At 37.1% G+C, this 14,613-nt stretch overlaps 1 protein-coding gene across 1 annotated transcript in view; it reads left to right on the top strand.

Annotated features, from left to right (window-relative positions):
- Window positions 1-14,613, top strand: part of atg7 (ATG7 autophagy related 7 homolog (S. cerevisiae)) — a 99,388-nt gene that overhangs the window by 20,170 nt on the left and 64,605 nt on the right. The window contains exons 10-12 of the mRNA XM_089125170.1: window positions 2,976-3,066; window positions 3,140-3,284; window positions 5,694-5,852. Of these exons, the coding sequence (XP_088981296.1) occupies window positions 2,976-3,066; window positions 3,140-3,284; window positions 5,694-5,852 (395 nt within the window). The remainder of the gene's footprint in view (window positions 1-2,975; window positions 3,067-3,139; window positions 3,285-5,693; window positions 5,853-14,613) is intronic.

Consider the following 14,613-nt stretch of genomic DNA (forward strand, 5'->3'; position numbering starts at 1 on the left):
GAATGTGTCTGGCTTTCGGTGTCATTCATTTCCATTTATTTGCTGTACAAAAGCAGCCCGTTATGCTGATTGTTATTGCAAACTGGTCTTTGTTTTCATATTATTCTAATCATAAGTGCAAATGTTTGTGCAGTTCGCTGCACTTCGTTATTATTCTTGTTATTTACCTATTGCTGCTAATGTAAAAAAAGATTTTTATAATTCTAAATAAATGAAAAAAAGATTATTTAAGTACGTTTTACAAGAAAATACTATTTCAGTCCTTTCAAAGTTTCACGTTTGATTCAATATGCTTCAATATGTTTCATGTTACATTTAGTTACCATAGTAATAACAGTAAATTATACATAATTACATGCAACCTAATCCTAACCCTATAGTAAGTACATTAATATTAATTACTCAGTACTTAAATATATAATTACACTGTAACAATGACACCTTAAAACAAAGTGTAACCCTATTTTCTGCGTGAAAATGGTTTCAAAGTAAATCCTTGTAGATCAGGGTGAGCATCTCCTCATGTTCTCCTTATGTGCGGAGTGTGAGGGTTTCAGTTTTACGTTTTACATCATGTTTGTCTGCTTAAAGACCGTATCCTTCATCCGAGTGTTTTCATCGCTGGTGAACCGATGCTGGAGAATCCCTGACATTCAGCCTCATCACACTTCAGACTTGTGAAGTCCTGTGGGAGTCTCTGCACTGATGGTGTGAACTGGGGCGAAGCGGTCAGCTATGTAGGGACCTGATAAGGCCATTGAAATCCCTTGCTGGCTGATCAAAATACTGTACGGTTATGCTGTTTTCACCATCTTTCTTAAACACGCTGTCCTTGATCGTGTGGTTCTTCTCACATGCATGCATGGATGTCTTCCCACCTCAGTGAGGTTTGACTTTTTGAACTCCGACATTCACTTGCACTGAAAAGTCCTGTGCTTGAGTTCTGGGTAATCCACCATTATTTCACAAACTACATAGGCAAATATATGAGAGATAAATGGATGCATGATATATCTGCCACCATATCGGGCCAATAAGAAAATGTGGCTAATATATTAGCTGATAAATAATGTATCATTTCCTTCAGCTGAGACGCTTCAGATGCGACTGTTCAACATGATGGTTTTGAATTGCTTGAAATATGATTGGAATCACTTAAAAAAAAAGGAGAATACAGTAAAGTACAGCACAAGTCTATCATATTGGCTACATGAAATTATAATGAGAATATCATTATGATTGTGACTTGGGCCATGTATTTTAATGGTGAGACTTGTATTTTTGTAATCAGGCTCTCGGAAATTATATAAAAATCTAGATTCAGATTTATTGGCCAATATATCGGTTATAGGACCCCGCCCACTGAGAGTGCGCGCTATTCAAACGCTAATGTTGAGGCAAGCCATGAAAATGGCCACATCAGCTGGATAAAACATCCAGTTTATCACAAATCTAACCGTTACCTCGTATTGCTGTGCTGTAAGGAACAATACTGTCATAATAATCCTGAAAAAGTTACCTCAGTTACCTGTTTCATTTCGAGGAGCACACATGCAGCTGATGTTTAAATATGAACCGGGTGTGTGAACGAACGGACGCACAGATGCATAGCCTACTGTTAAGGACGAAATAGAAATAGATAGACATCAAATAAGCTTTAGTTAGACAGTTTCTGCTCATATGTTAAATATATAGTATGTTTAGTATGTTATCCAATGCAAGCTAATGCAATGCACATATCAAAATAATGAATCCTTAACTTTGATATATGTATGATAAAATGTAAATGCATGGCCTACTTTAAAAATAATACTTTATATGGAAAAATCATTTTCTTTTCAAGATGTTTCTAACTTTTCAAGATGTTTGCAACTCTAACTTTGAACCAATTTTACACAATGTCCCTTATAACCTATTCAACCAAGATTTGTTTCCAGGTATGATTAAAAAATGGGTTTTTGACTTTCATTTATTTCACACACACATATATATATATGTGTATATATATATATATATATATATATATATATGAAGAGTTCAAAAGCCTCTAAGTGTCATTTGAAATTTTCTTCTAGAATGATCATTTTTATCAAGCTTGTATATTTAAGTTCAGTAATTTCACTTAAATTGCAATGAGGATTACCTATTAATTGTCATTTAAGTGAAATTACTGAACTTGAATATATAAGCTTGATAAAAATGACCATTTTAGAAGAAAATTTCAAATGGCACTTAGAGGCTTTTGCATCTGAACTCTTCATATATATATATATATATATATATATACTGTATATATATATGTTGTCCTTTCAATTTTTTCTTGTCTGACTCACCTTAATGAAAGGCTCATTTTTATGCGTGTCTTTCTCTCTCTCAGGTGAGAATCAACTATAATTATTAATGATGGGGCTGGCCTGTTCACACCCATTTGCATATTGCCTTGGCAAACAAAAAATGTTTCACAATATAACCCAATTCACAGTTTTATGTGAAAGATTAGGCAGGAAAGAACTATGAGGAAAAAACTCTAGGCAACAACATCCATTAGTCAAAAGTAATGTGGACGCATATTTCGTATGTTTTTTGTGGCCTTATTTCAGAAACTTTAGTTTTTTTTCAATAACCACGCATAAACAATATTCTTTCAAAAATACAAACATTTACATACATGTTGCTCACATATTATGGTAGCCCTGTTTGTGCTAAATATAGTGTAATTTCACCTGTGCCTTTAATATGTTTATAAGCAGCTGAAAAAAGCACAAATGTCAGGGCATGGTAGAACATCTCAAGGACCACAAATACACCTTGATCCCCAGGGGGTTAAGTACTGTTCTCAAGTAAATATACTCTGTTACTGTCCGGCTCTGCATTTGACCTTATTTTCTCAGATCTTATGACAGAAAAAAACTATTTTTTTTTAAATATTTACTTAATTTTGCATTATATGTAAGTTTAATAGTCTGTTTCTACAGTGTGTCCAAAGAGCGTGGGTTGGGAGAAGAACCCTAAAGGAGCAATGGGACCCAGAAGTGTCAATCTCAGCGAATGCATGGACCCTAAAAGGTACTAAACGTGGCATGGGAGTGTATGAAATGTTTTTCTCAGTGGAATGTTACATATTTTATGATTCCTCAAGGCTGGCTGAGTCTTCTGTGGATCTGAACCTGAAGCTGATGCGCTGGAGGCTCGTCCCGTCTCTGGATCTGGATAAAGTCGTGTCCACAAAGTGTCTGTTACTGGGAGCTGGAACGCTGGGATGCAATGTGGCTCGAACCCTGATGGTGAGAGACGTTTACTTGAGATTATCAACAATTTACAGGCGAACCAAAAATTCAGACACTAGATACAATTTTTTTTATTGTTTTACTAGTGTGATCAGGACACTATAGTTTAAGGAAGTGAGAAGAGCAAAATAAAGTAAACTGTTGCATATATACCCAAATATTCTTCATACAGTGACTACCAGTGAAACTTTTAAACCAAAAATGATTCGGACACTTTGAGCTGATCATGTTTTCTTCAGTGTGTTTTCTGTAATTGCTAATGTTCTTTTTACACACAGACTGAACAACATGAAGCATTGTTTGGTCACTGGTTGAGATAAACTTGTATTATCTAATTGTGTAGTTAAATTTATCAGATATTCAACATAATTCATTTGTGAGAGTCTAACAGAAGGACGGACAAACCCAGTGAAAGATCCACTGATCTGATAACCCTGAGTTCTGCTCATGTTTTATAACCATTTTCTAAACTACAGCAAATAAACTGTGATAATGTGAGAAATGTTGAAGGTGTCTGAATACATTTTGGTTTGACCGTCTCATCTGAGAGGTGACGGAAAAGCTTTCTTTGCCTTCAGTATTGGCTTGCTTTATGTCATTTAAGTTCTTACTTGCTTTCACCATAATTGCTTCTTAATGGTTTTTGAAATTGTTCTGAGCTTAGGACTGTAATTATAGAAAAATTGAGACAGATGCTGCCATTTCAAAATAATGGTGGTGTCACTAGATGGCTGAGATAAACATGTTGGCAGTATGAAGATGGAAATGATTGCAACATTAAGAGAGTTCTCACACTTCGTTCCAAGAGCGTCCTGTAAATGCTCCAAATGGACCCGGACCCTCTAAAAGCGGTTCAGTTATAATGTGCCTTGTGAATGCAAAGCGAATTATTTTTTACGAGTCTATAAGAAGCCTAATTTAGAGAGAAAGTGTGTTTGTGCTGAAATTAATTTTAATGTTGTGGTGAAACTGTGTGTTTGTGCTGAAATTAATATTTATACTATGCAAATATCAGTTTATCGATTTTAATTAGTTCTCATTTTCTCATCCCACCTGTGCTGTTTTCAGTTTATGAATGTACAAAACTTGACTAAACATTATTTATAGCACAACTCATTCTACTTTTATGATATAAAACAGTCTTGTATGCCAATTTTATCATGACAATAAATTATCAGGCAATAAATGTGTTTTTTGTGGGACTTAAATGTGTGCTGACAGTTGGCTGATCATCTCTTTTCTCTAGTTAGTTACAGCACCAATTAAACATTAACGAACATGATGAAAGATAGAGAACAATTTAGAAATCAATCATGTCTCATGTAATCCATTAATAAGTGTTTCAACTGTGGAAAGACCTAAAAAAAATAAAAGCTTGAGAGCAATAATGTCATGTAAAGTCGCATTCACCTCAGAAAAGCCATTCAGTGACCAGAAAAATAACTCTAACATGTTCTTTAATATTTAATTGAATACATCATTAAAAAAGGTGTTTAAATGAACTAGCCACTTTTTAAATTATTATATTTTAGCACTAGAACCTTAATTTAAATGTAGACAAGTCGGTTGTAACATTTAACCTGTAATATTATAGCAATGTAGCGACTGACAGGGTTCCCTCTATAGTTTAGTTGAGAGAGAGAGAAATTTACATACTGTACCATATATAAATGTATCGACATCTAATCAAGATCGGAATTCAATTGAATCACAAGCTTGTGAATCGTAATTTAATCGTATTGTGAAATTTGTGTCAATGCCCAACGCTAATGTTGGAGTCTTAGAGTGAGTCATTGAATCATTCATTCTAGAGATTCGTTTAAAAATACTGATTCATCCAGTAATGAAACAAGTGAAATTTTTATGGGTGAGTTATTGAATCATTCATTTAAGAGATTTGTTTAAAACACTGATTCATCCAGTAATGAAACAAGGAAAGTCTTTATGAGTGAGTCATTGAATCATATAAGAGATTTTTCAAAAACACTGATTCATCCAGTAATGAAACAAGGGAAGTCTTTATGAGTGAGTCATTGATCATTCATTTAAGAGATTTGTTCAAAAATACTGAATCATCCAGTAATAAAACAAGGGAAGTCTTTATGAGTGAGTCATTGAATCATTCATTTAAGAGATTTGTTTAAAACACTGATTCATCCAGTAATGAAACAAGTGAAGTCTTTATGAGTGAGTCATTGAATCATTCATTTAAGAGATTTGTTCAAAAACACTGATTCATCCAGTAATGGAACATGAGTACAGCAGGAGCGGTAGCATCTGCTTCCACTGGATTACAGGTGCTTGCATAGATAATAAAATGCAGGTGTTTTGTGTTGAAATACTGCAAATGACACTAATGTTTAGTGTTTAGTCCTGGCTAAGTGTTTTCTGCTGTGTTGTTTTGAGGGCTGGGGTGTGAGGCACATCACTTTTGTGGACAACGCAAAGATCTCCTACTCGAACCCGGTGCGACAGCCGCTGTACGAGTTTGAAGACTGTCTGAGTGGAGGAAAGGCGAAAGCTCTCGCCGCAGTGGACAGACTACAGAAGATCTTTCCAGGAGTGGTGAGGAAATCTTTCAACAATATGTAAATTACAGGAAAAGAGTGGAAAAAGTAAAGTCTAGACCTGCAGTCGCATATTTGTCATTTTTTTCCACTGCGAATTAGACGAGGGATCTCAAACTCAAATACCTGACAAGCATTAATATTAGAGCTGCATGATTAATCATTCAAAAATTGTAATCTTGATTCAAACATCCACACAATCTCATTCCTAAATGACAATGATTCACCTATTAAAGCTTTGATAAGTCGAAAAACTGTGAACATTCAGATCTGAGTTCTGATCCAGAGAGAGACGTTGTCATGTATAGATATGAAACAGCTTCACAAACAGTCTTTTCAACACCCAGTATCATTAAATCTGTCTTAATAATTCAGATTATCACAGAAGTACTGAGATAAAAGTTTATTGTTTAGTTATAAACACTGATGTCTACGGTAGTGATCAAAATAGAGTAAATCACCTTTTGAAAGTAATTTGGCACTTCAAATAATGATTGCATTGATTACATCAGTAGGCGGCAACAAGTGACCGATAAAAATGTAATTCTCATTGAATCATTCATTCAAGAGATTCGTTCAAAAATGCTTATTCATCCAATAAAGAATCAAGTGAGTAATTGAATCATTCATTCAAGAGGTTTGTTTAAAAAAAAAAGAAAAAAAAAAATGAATTCATCCAGTAATGTAACAAGTGAAGTCTTTATGAGTGAGTCATGTAATCATTCATTCAAGAGATTTGTTCAGAAACGCTGATTCATCCAGCAATGAAACAAGTGAAGTCTTTATGAGTCAGTCATGGAATCATTTACTCAGGAGATTTGTTTAAAATGCTGATTCATCCAGTAATGAAACAAGTGAAGTCTTCATGAGTGAGTCATTGAATCATTCATTCAAGAGATTCGCTCAAAAACACAGATTAATCCAGTAATGAAACAAGTGAAGTCTTAATGGGTGAGTCTTTGAATCATTCATTCAAGAGATTTGCTCAAAAACACTGATTCATCCAGTAATGAAACAAGTGAAGTCTTAATGAGTGAGTCATTGAATTATTCATTTAAGAGATTCGCTCAGAAACGCTGATTCATCCAGCAATGAAACAAGTGAAGTCTTTATGAGTGAGTCATTGAATCATTGATTTAAGAGATTCGCTCAGAAACGCTGATTCATCCAGCAATGAAACAAGTGAAGTCTTTATGATTGAGTTATTAAATCATTCATTCAAGAGATTTGTTCAAAAATGCTGATTCATATAGTAATGAAACAAGTGAAGTCTTTATGAGTGAGTCATTGAATCATTCATTCACACAGATGTAAAAAAAAAAATAATAATTAAAAATGTATTATTTTAAAATAGACTTAAGCAAATAATTGTCAGAACCTCTTGTACGTCACATTATTTTGTCTATTTGTCAAATCAGAATTGTGGGAGAATTTTCTTTGTTTAACCCTGCAAAAAAACAAGCAGTTTGAACATGAAATCTGAACCATTGAACAGTTACAAATACAAATGTTATACAACCACCAATTCAAACAATGCACAGTTATTGGCACGGGTAAGTGTCCCATCATTCCTGCTGTGTGTTTATTGGACTAATGACACCTGATTAAACTATTCACACCTGTCGGGCTGAATGAACCCATGCTGCGGGTCGTTAGTTTGAGATCCCCTGGATTAATTGGGAGGGACTCAATTTCAACATGCAATTATCTAGAACAATGAACTCTGAATTATGCATTTTAATATTGGTGAACCGTGTTTTGCTGGTCTGCAGATTAATGAAATGAAAAGCCAAACAATGTATTTGATGATGTTTATTATCTTTGAGGAGTCATTCTCATAGCGTTTAATCGCACGCTGGACAATATAACCCATGCTCATATGAAATGTTTATCTCTATTTATCTGCTCAATGATCTTCTCATGCATCACTTAGCACATCAGTGTCAGGTGTGGTCACAATAATATCAAACACAAATAGTCTTTATTTAAATAAACAAAACTTACTGGAAATCGCTTAAGAATAATCTGTAGAAATGCAGAAGATCGCAAACCACATAAACATCACAGAGAACCGACAAGATATTCGACTAAACAGGATATTTTGATAATTACCGTAATTGTGAGATTTCATGTTGTAAATAGTCCTATATCATGTCCTCATAGAGTTCGTAATTACAACTTGTGAATTGGAAATTTTCCTGAGAGCTCCTATTTGCCATAGAAACACATAATTCCCAGTCCGAGGACGTAAACGGCTCTGTGTAGAACGTCACATATTGTCATCAAGAAGTTACGGTAATGACCACATGGCGTGAACACAGTATATACACACAGGACCAAATTAGTGAGTTAACGAGGGACTGGTGGACAAAATTGGTTGCTATGGTAACAGATGAGAATATACTTGATCAATCAAGGCAAACAGGAACTGAACACAACACTAAACCAAAGCAGAACATAAACCTGACAATCAGACGACGAGGACCAACTCTTATTGACAATTTAATAGAGCATAACAGTCGCTTCCGGAAGGCTCCTTTCATTTTCTCCATAGGAAAAAAGATTTTTAACAATACCTTACAAACGCTTAAAGGGATACTCCACTTTTTTTAAAAAAAAAATAGGCTCATTTTACCACTCCCCCAGAGTTAAACAGTTGAGTTTTACCGTTTCTGAATCCATTCAGCCGATTTTCTGATATTTAGAAGAATATCAGTAAGCAGACATTTTCTGGTCTCATTGACTACCATAGTAGGAAAAAATATATACTATGGTAGTCAATGAGACCAGAAACTGTCTGCTTACTGATATTCTTCTAAATATCAGAAAATCGGCTAAATGGATTCAAAAACGGTAAAACTCAACTGTTTAACTCTAAGGGAGTTGTAAAATGAGCCTATTTCCAAAAAAAAAGTAAAGTATCCCTTTAAAGTCAGCCTTACTTTGAGCTACGAGGTTGTTACTCGATGGTATTTGCGTCTGTTGAAGCCGTCAGCCTGCGTTATTTCAACTTTATCGTGTTTAACAGTGGAATTTGTGGTGAAAAATTACATTACCCATGATTCTGTTCAAAAAATTCTCCAATCAGAGAGCAAAACTCCCCAAAAGATCTCTTTAGCTCCGCCCACTCCCTGTGAATCACATAATCGAGTTGGTTTCTCTAGTCTACACTCTCAAAATACTGAAATATGTGTAAATATTTGCATATTTTACAATTAAATTGAAATAAATTGTTTGTATACATAATCAACGTTTTTAAATGAGTAGTTGTATATTTCTTATTCCTTGTTCGCAATGCTTCATGGGATTGTAGTTCTTCTACCTTTGTGTTTTTGTCCGATTTATTAACCTCGCAAACTTTTTTGAAATCCCTATGGGAGAAATTAATGGAAACAATACTTTATACTCGACCCCCCCCCCCCCCCCATTCGTCTTCAGAACTGCCTTAATTCTACGTGGCATTGATTCAAGAGTACAGTGAACTCATTGTCATGTTCAAGAAACCAATTTGAAATGATTCGAGCTTTGTGACAGTGCATTATCCTACTGGAGTAGCCATCAGAGGATGAATACAAAGTGGCCATAAAGGGATGGACATGGTCAGAAACAATGCTCAGGTAGGCCGTGGCTTTTAAACGATGCCCAATTGGCACTAAGGGGCCTAAAGTGTGCCAAGAAAACATCCCCCACACCATTACACCACCACCACCAGCCTGCACAGTGGGAACAAGGCATGATGGATCCATGTTCTCATTCTGTTTACACCAAATTCTGACTCTACCATCTGAATGTCTCAACAGAAATCGAGACTCATCAGACCAGGCAACATTTTTCCAGTCTTCCAACTGTCCAATTTTAGTGAGCTCTTGCAAATAGTAGCCTCTTTTTCTTATTTGTAGTGGAGATGAGTGGTACCCGGTGGGGTCTTCTGCTGTTGTAGCCCATCCGCCTCAAGGTTGTGCGTGTTGTGGCTTCACAAATGCTTTGCTGCATACTTCGGTTGTAACGAGTGGTTATTTCAGTCAAAGTTGCTCTTCTATCAGCTTGAATCAGTCGGCCCATTCTCCTCTGACCTCTAGCATCAACAAGGCATTTTCGCCCACAGGACTGCTGCATACTGGATGTTTTTACACCATTCTTTGTAAACCCTAGAAATGGTTGTGCGTGAAAATCCTAGTAACTGAGCAGATTGTAGGGTTGGCTGACGCGAAACAGACGTTCCGAAGCTTTGCGAGATCCCGAAGCGCAGATGATTCGAAATACTGATCCGAAGTGTGATTCAAAACACCCACGTTACGTGACTACGGCTAAATGAAGCTTCTAAGTGTTTCATCAGGTGGAGTGCTCCGTCGAATCAGGGTTTGATTGATAGGTCGGTCGGGAAAACACATTATGCAATGTGAAGAGACTATAGGTTACAAGCTTCATATATTAGAAAAATAAAATAATAAAAAAACAACACATTTGTTAATGGCTCGTTGTAAAGGTTGTTTCAGAAAAACACCTGCAAGTGACCACTAGGTGTCGCCATGGAGACGGGTGTGGATTGATTCGAAGCCTCGAAACAAAATGGCAAATTTGCTTCAACTGTCATTGCATCACGGAGCCTCGATCTGCCCATCACTAGCAGATTGTGAAATACTCAGACCGGCCCGTCTGGCACCAACAACCATGCCGCGCTCAAAATTGCTTAAATCACCTTTCTTTCCCATTCTAACATTGTCTGGATTGTCTTAACTAGGACCACACCCCTAAATGCATTGAAGCAACTGCCATGTGATTGGTTGATTAGATAATTTCATTAATGAGAAATGAAACAGGTGTTCCTAATAATCATTTAGGTGAGTGTACGTTGTTGCAATGCTTAACATATCACAAAATGTTTTAACATCACAATAATACTGCTGGTAATTCCCACCCCTATAATTTACTAGTTAACTGGTGAATGACTAATCAACCAGTTGACCATCTCGAATCCCTAATTAGTAGCCATCTCATCCATTTCTTCATACTTATCGAGACTTTTTCTCAGATATGTTCCCATTGCTAAGCAACAAAATCAGTTTGGGTACATGTTGTCCTTGTGTTTTATGTTAAGCTGTCGCATCAGACTCGTGTGACTCAGACTTTAGCCGGGCTTCATATTCATGACTCTGTGTGGGAATGCTGTTGGCAGGTGTTTACATCCGCAAGGCCTGTGAATCCTCTCTGCCATCACATCCGCTTCACTTCCCATGATTCATCATTCCAGGCAGCTGTAACTTCATTCCAAAAGCCAAGTTTGGCCATTCGCAACCAAGAAGAAAGCATGTCCTGATCATAGACTGTAAAAAATATGGATGTAGTGTGCGTGACGTCACCCGTTTCTGTTCCTGAAGAGCATTTTTGAAACCCAAAGTGGGCGGAGCCGGCCGTCGCCATCTTGGTCGTGCGTCACTCCCGGATAAACGAAAATGTGCAGTGAGGCGGATTAGCTAACGTGGCGTGACGCTAAAGGCCATTGCACACTGAGTACTAAATTTTCGGATGCGTATTTTCGTGTTCGTCAGCTGAAAAATTCGTCACGCATAGAAACCTTGCACGCCGAGTCCGTTGCGTATTTATTAAACCTTTGCGGGAAAAAACGCAAAAATACCAAATGGATTCGTCAAGCAGTGAGGATGATTTTTGCTCTTTCTCTTATTGAAAAGAGAAGAAAGAGAAAATATATCGTCCATCCAATCCTGAAATTGCGCCGAGACAGGAGAGTTCCACCTTATCAAGGAGTTGCGAATTTATCCTGAGCGATTCAAAATTTACCTCAGAATGTCAGTGGGACAGTTTGATGCTTTGCTAGCGATTCTGGAGCCACATATTAAAAACAAGACCACCAATTTCCGTGAACCGATCGATTCTGAATGGAGACTGGCAGTGTGTCTAGTATGGACCAGGTATGGACACACACACAAACACACACACACCCGTGCACGGCCCGTTGGAAGCGCTGGGCAGACAGAACAGCTAGGCTGTTATTGTGTATTGTGTATATATTGTGCCCAAATAATACATTAGTTATCGAATAGGCTGCTCAATCACACCTTATTCGATCCTAAATTTCAATCTGATTGAAAGGGGAGGTTTATTAATTTCATAATCCAATATGGAGAAGAGAACATAAACACTTGATCGAATTGAAAACCGAAACTGAAAGCATTGCGCATATGTGCAATGATGTGAGGACGAGCTCCCCCCGGTCCTGAATTGTCAAAAGACCTCTCAAAATGCTGGCTCTGGATGCGAAAAACGCAGAAAATCGAACCCGATCCGATTAATTTTATGACGGACGAAAGTTTCGGAGGCGGTGTGCAAGCGTGACTGACATAACGTGAGGTCGAATTTTTTTTTTAACGTGCGAAAATTTCAGATGCGAATTTCGGACTCAGTGTGCAATGGCCTTAACACACAGCAGACAAACGGCTAGTAGTGACATCAGCGGCACTCCATCTATCACTCAAGTGGCCACGCCCTTAATTATGCAGAACTTTAAGGCTTAATATAATTAAAACGGATGAGTTATAAAAACATTCACCGCCTCACAGTCGCCATGAAGGGCAAAATTAGCGATATAGACCAAAAGCACTTTTTGCACCAGGCTGTAAACATGTTTTATTCTCTAGTGGCCAGTTGATGAACTGCAGTTTAAATCATTTCAGTGTTGGAAGAGAGAGTCAGGGAGGTTGTAGCTTGGTCCTGATACGTAATTTTGACGAGTTTTGTTGAGTTTGAGACCACTACAATTCCCGCCAAAGGCGTATGCGGAACAAAGGGGCGGGGCCTGGTCAGGGCCGTCGCCAGAACAAACCAATTGGGGGGGCATTTAATTTTCATAGGGGGGCACACTTTTTTTAATGATCTGAGACAGACCAAAACAACAACCCATATTAGGCTTCAACTAAAATAGACCACAATAGTCTTGTTTTATTCATTTTATTTAAATAAAATACTTCACTGTATGATCTCAACGTCTCTGTTTATTTTCTCTTAACATTTCCACATATAGCTTGCTAGCCTAGTAGCCTATATTTTTTGTTAATCTGCATAGTTCGTCACATACACAACACAGTGCCATCTAGTGGCTTTCTTGTAAAAGGCGCAATCAACGTAATATCATTAGTCCAAAGTCCAAACTAAGTAAAACTACGCCAAAACCAAATTGATTTATGACTCTACACACAAAAGCACCTGGTTTCCACCAACAATACAGCAATAATAAAAGCAATGCATAACATACTGCAATACAAATTTAGCAATGTAGCAGACAAATTCTCTATTCTTACCTTTCTTATACTGTCTGTTCCTACCATCTAATTAGCTCCAGAGTCGTTTCCACGCACGTTGTTGTTGGTCAAAAGTCGTCTTTGTCAACGACGAAACTTTAAACCACTTAGCATAAGCTTTGCTGTAGGCGTACAAAACCATCGACTATGTACAAAACCACCAGAATTTGATTCTCGCATCGCATGCACTGCGCAGCTGCGCAAAGGAATTACGTATAAACAATACTGTATGCTTAACTAAATAAATTGCATTGTTTATATTATTTATTTATCCTTAAACACAAACTGCATATTGTAATTTAAAGAAGTAAAAATACTAACACAAAAATAACAAATTGAAAGGTCTGCTGCTGGAGACTTGCCATTGGCTGTTGAATGTGAATAATTAATGAGGTAGGTCTTTGCAAGGTTTGGGTGCTGTTTTGGGATGTTTTAACAGTCATTTATGAAAATAATTATATTTCAAGTTACGTTCTGTGTAATAATGCGTTGAATAATGAATTTCTAAATCATTTCTGAAGATAATGTATTATACATTCCTACCGTTGTAGAGCTTACCGTTCCTGTGAGATAAGTTATGCAGAAAGACCAAACTCCGTTCGATATAATTATTAGCATATACATATTAGCATTTAATGTCAAGCTCATGCGTAGGTGGGCACAGTAAGTCGTTTGGGGGGGCACTGCCCCCCAATGCCCCCCCTTGGCGACGGGCCTGGGCCTGGTTGAGTTAGTAGTTTGTTAAACTGGTGGTTATTGGAAGATGCTGGAAATTTCCCAAACACACTCAAAGCACTGGACCAATCACAACACACTGCTCCAGCCGACCAATCAGAGCACATTGTGCTTTTCAGAAGGAGGGGCTTTTTAGAGACAGGAAGTAAACAGAGTGTTACTGACAGACTGGGAAGAGAGGAGCCGCAACAATGGAGAATATGAGGAAAATAATCAACATTCAAGCAGGAAAACCTGTTCTAATAGAGCCAGAAACTATATAACTGTAAAAGGGGAGAATACAGCCTCTTTGCAATGCATAGAACAGCATTTTGAAATGTATTAACGTGATGTATAGGCGAACGGGAAAAGACACGATTTTGTAAATGCATAAACAAGTGTGTGGATGTGTGTAGGTGAACAGCTGCAGATGTGAAAGGATGATGTGGTTCCTCACGCTGTGATTGGCTGATCAGTGGCCACCTGTGATGTAGTCTTTTGGAAAACAACTCGGACCTCATCACTTGTATTCATGTCTGAAACTAAATGAATGTGAAATCACTTGAGTGTTGTTTTTTATTAATTAGCATTCCACTCAATTAAAGCTGTACTTGCTCCAAACATTAGCATTGTTAATCAAGGCTTTGTTGACTATAGTACAAACATGAAGATGATATTAAAAGAATAGAAGTTCATTCATGGTTCTATGAATATGCAGATGAGCCCTGC

The sequence above is a fragment of the Pimephales promelas genome, chromosome 21 (genome assembly GCF_988280905.1).
Source record: "Pimephales promelas chromosome 21, fPimPro1.hap1.1, whole genome shotgun sequence".
Lineage (NCBI taxonomy): Eukaryota > Metazoa > Chordata > Actinopteri > Cypriniformes > Leuciscidae > Pimephales > Pimephales promelas.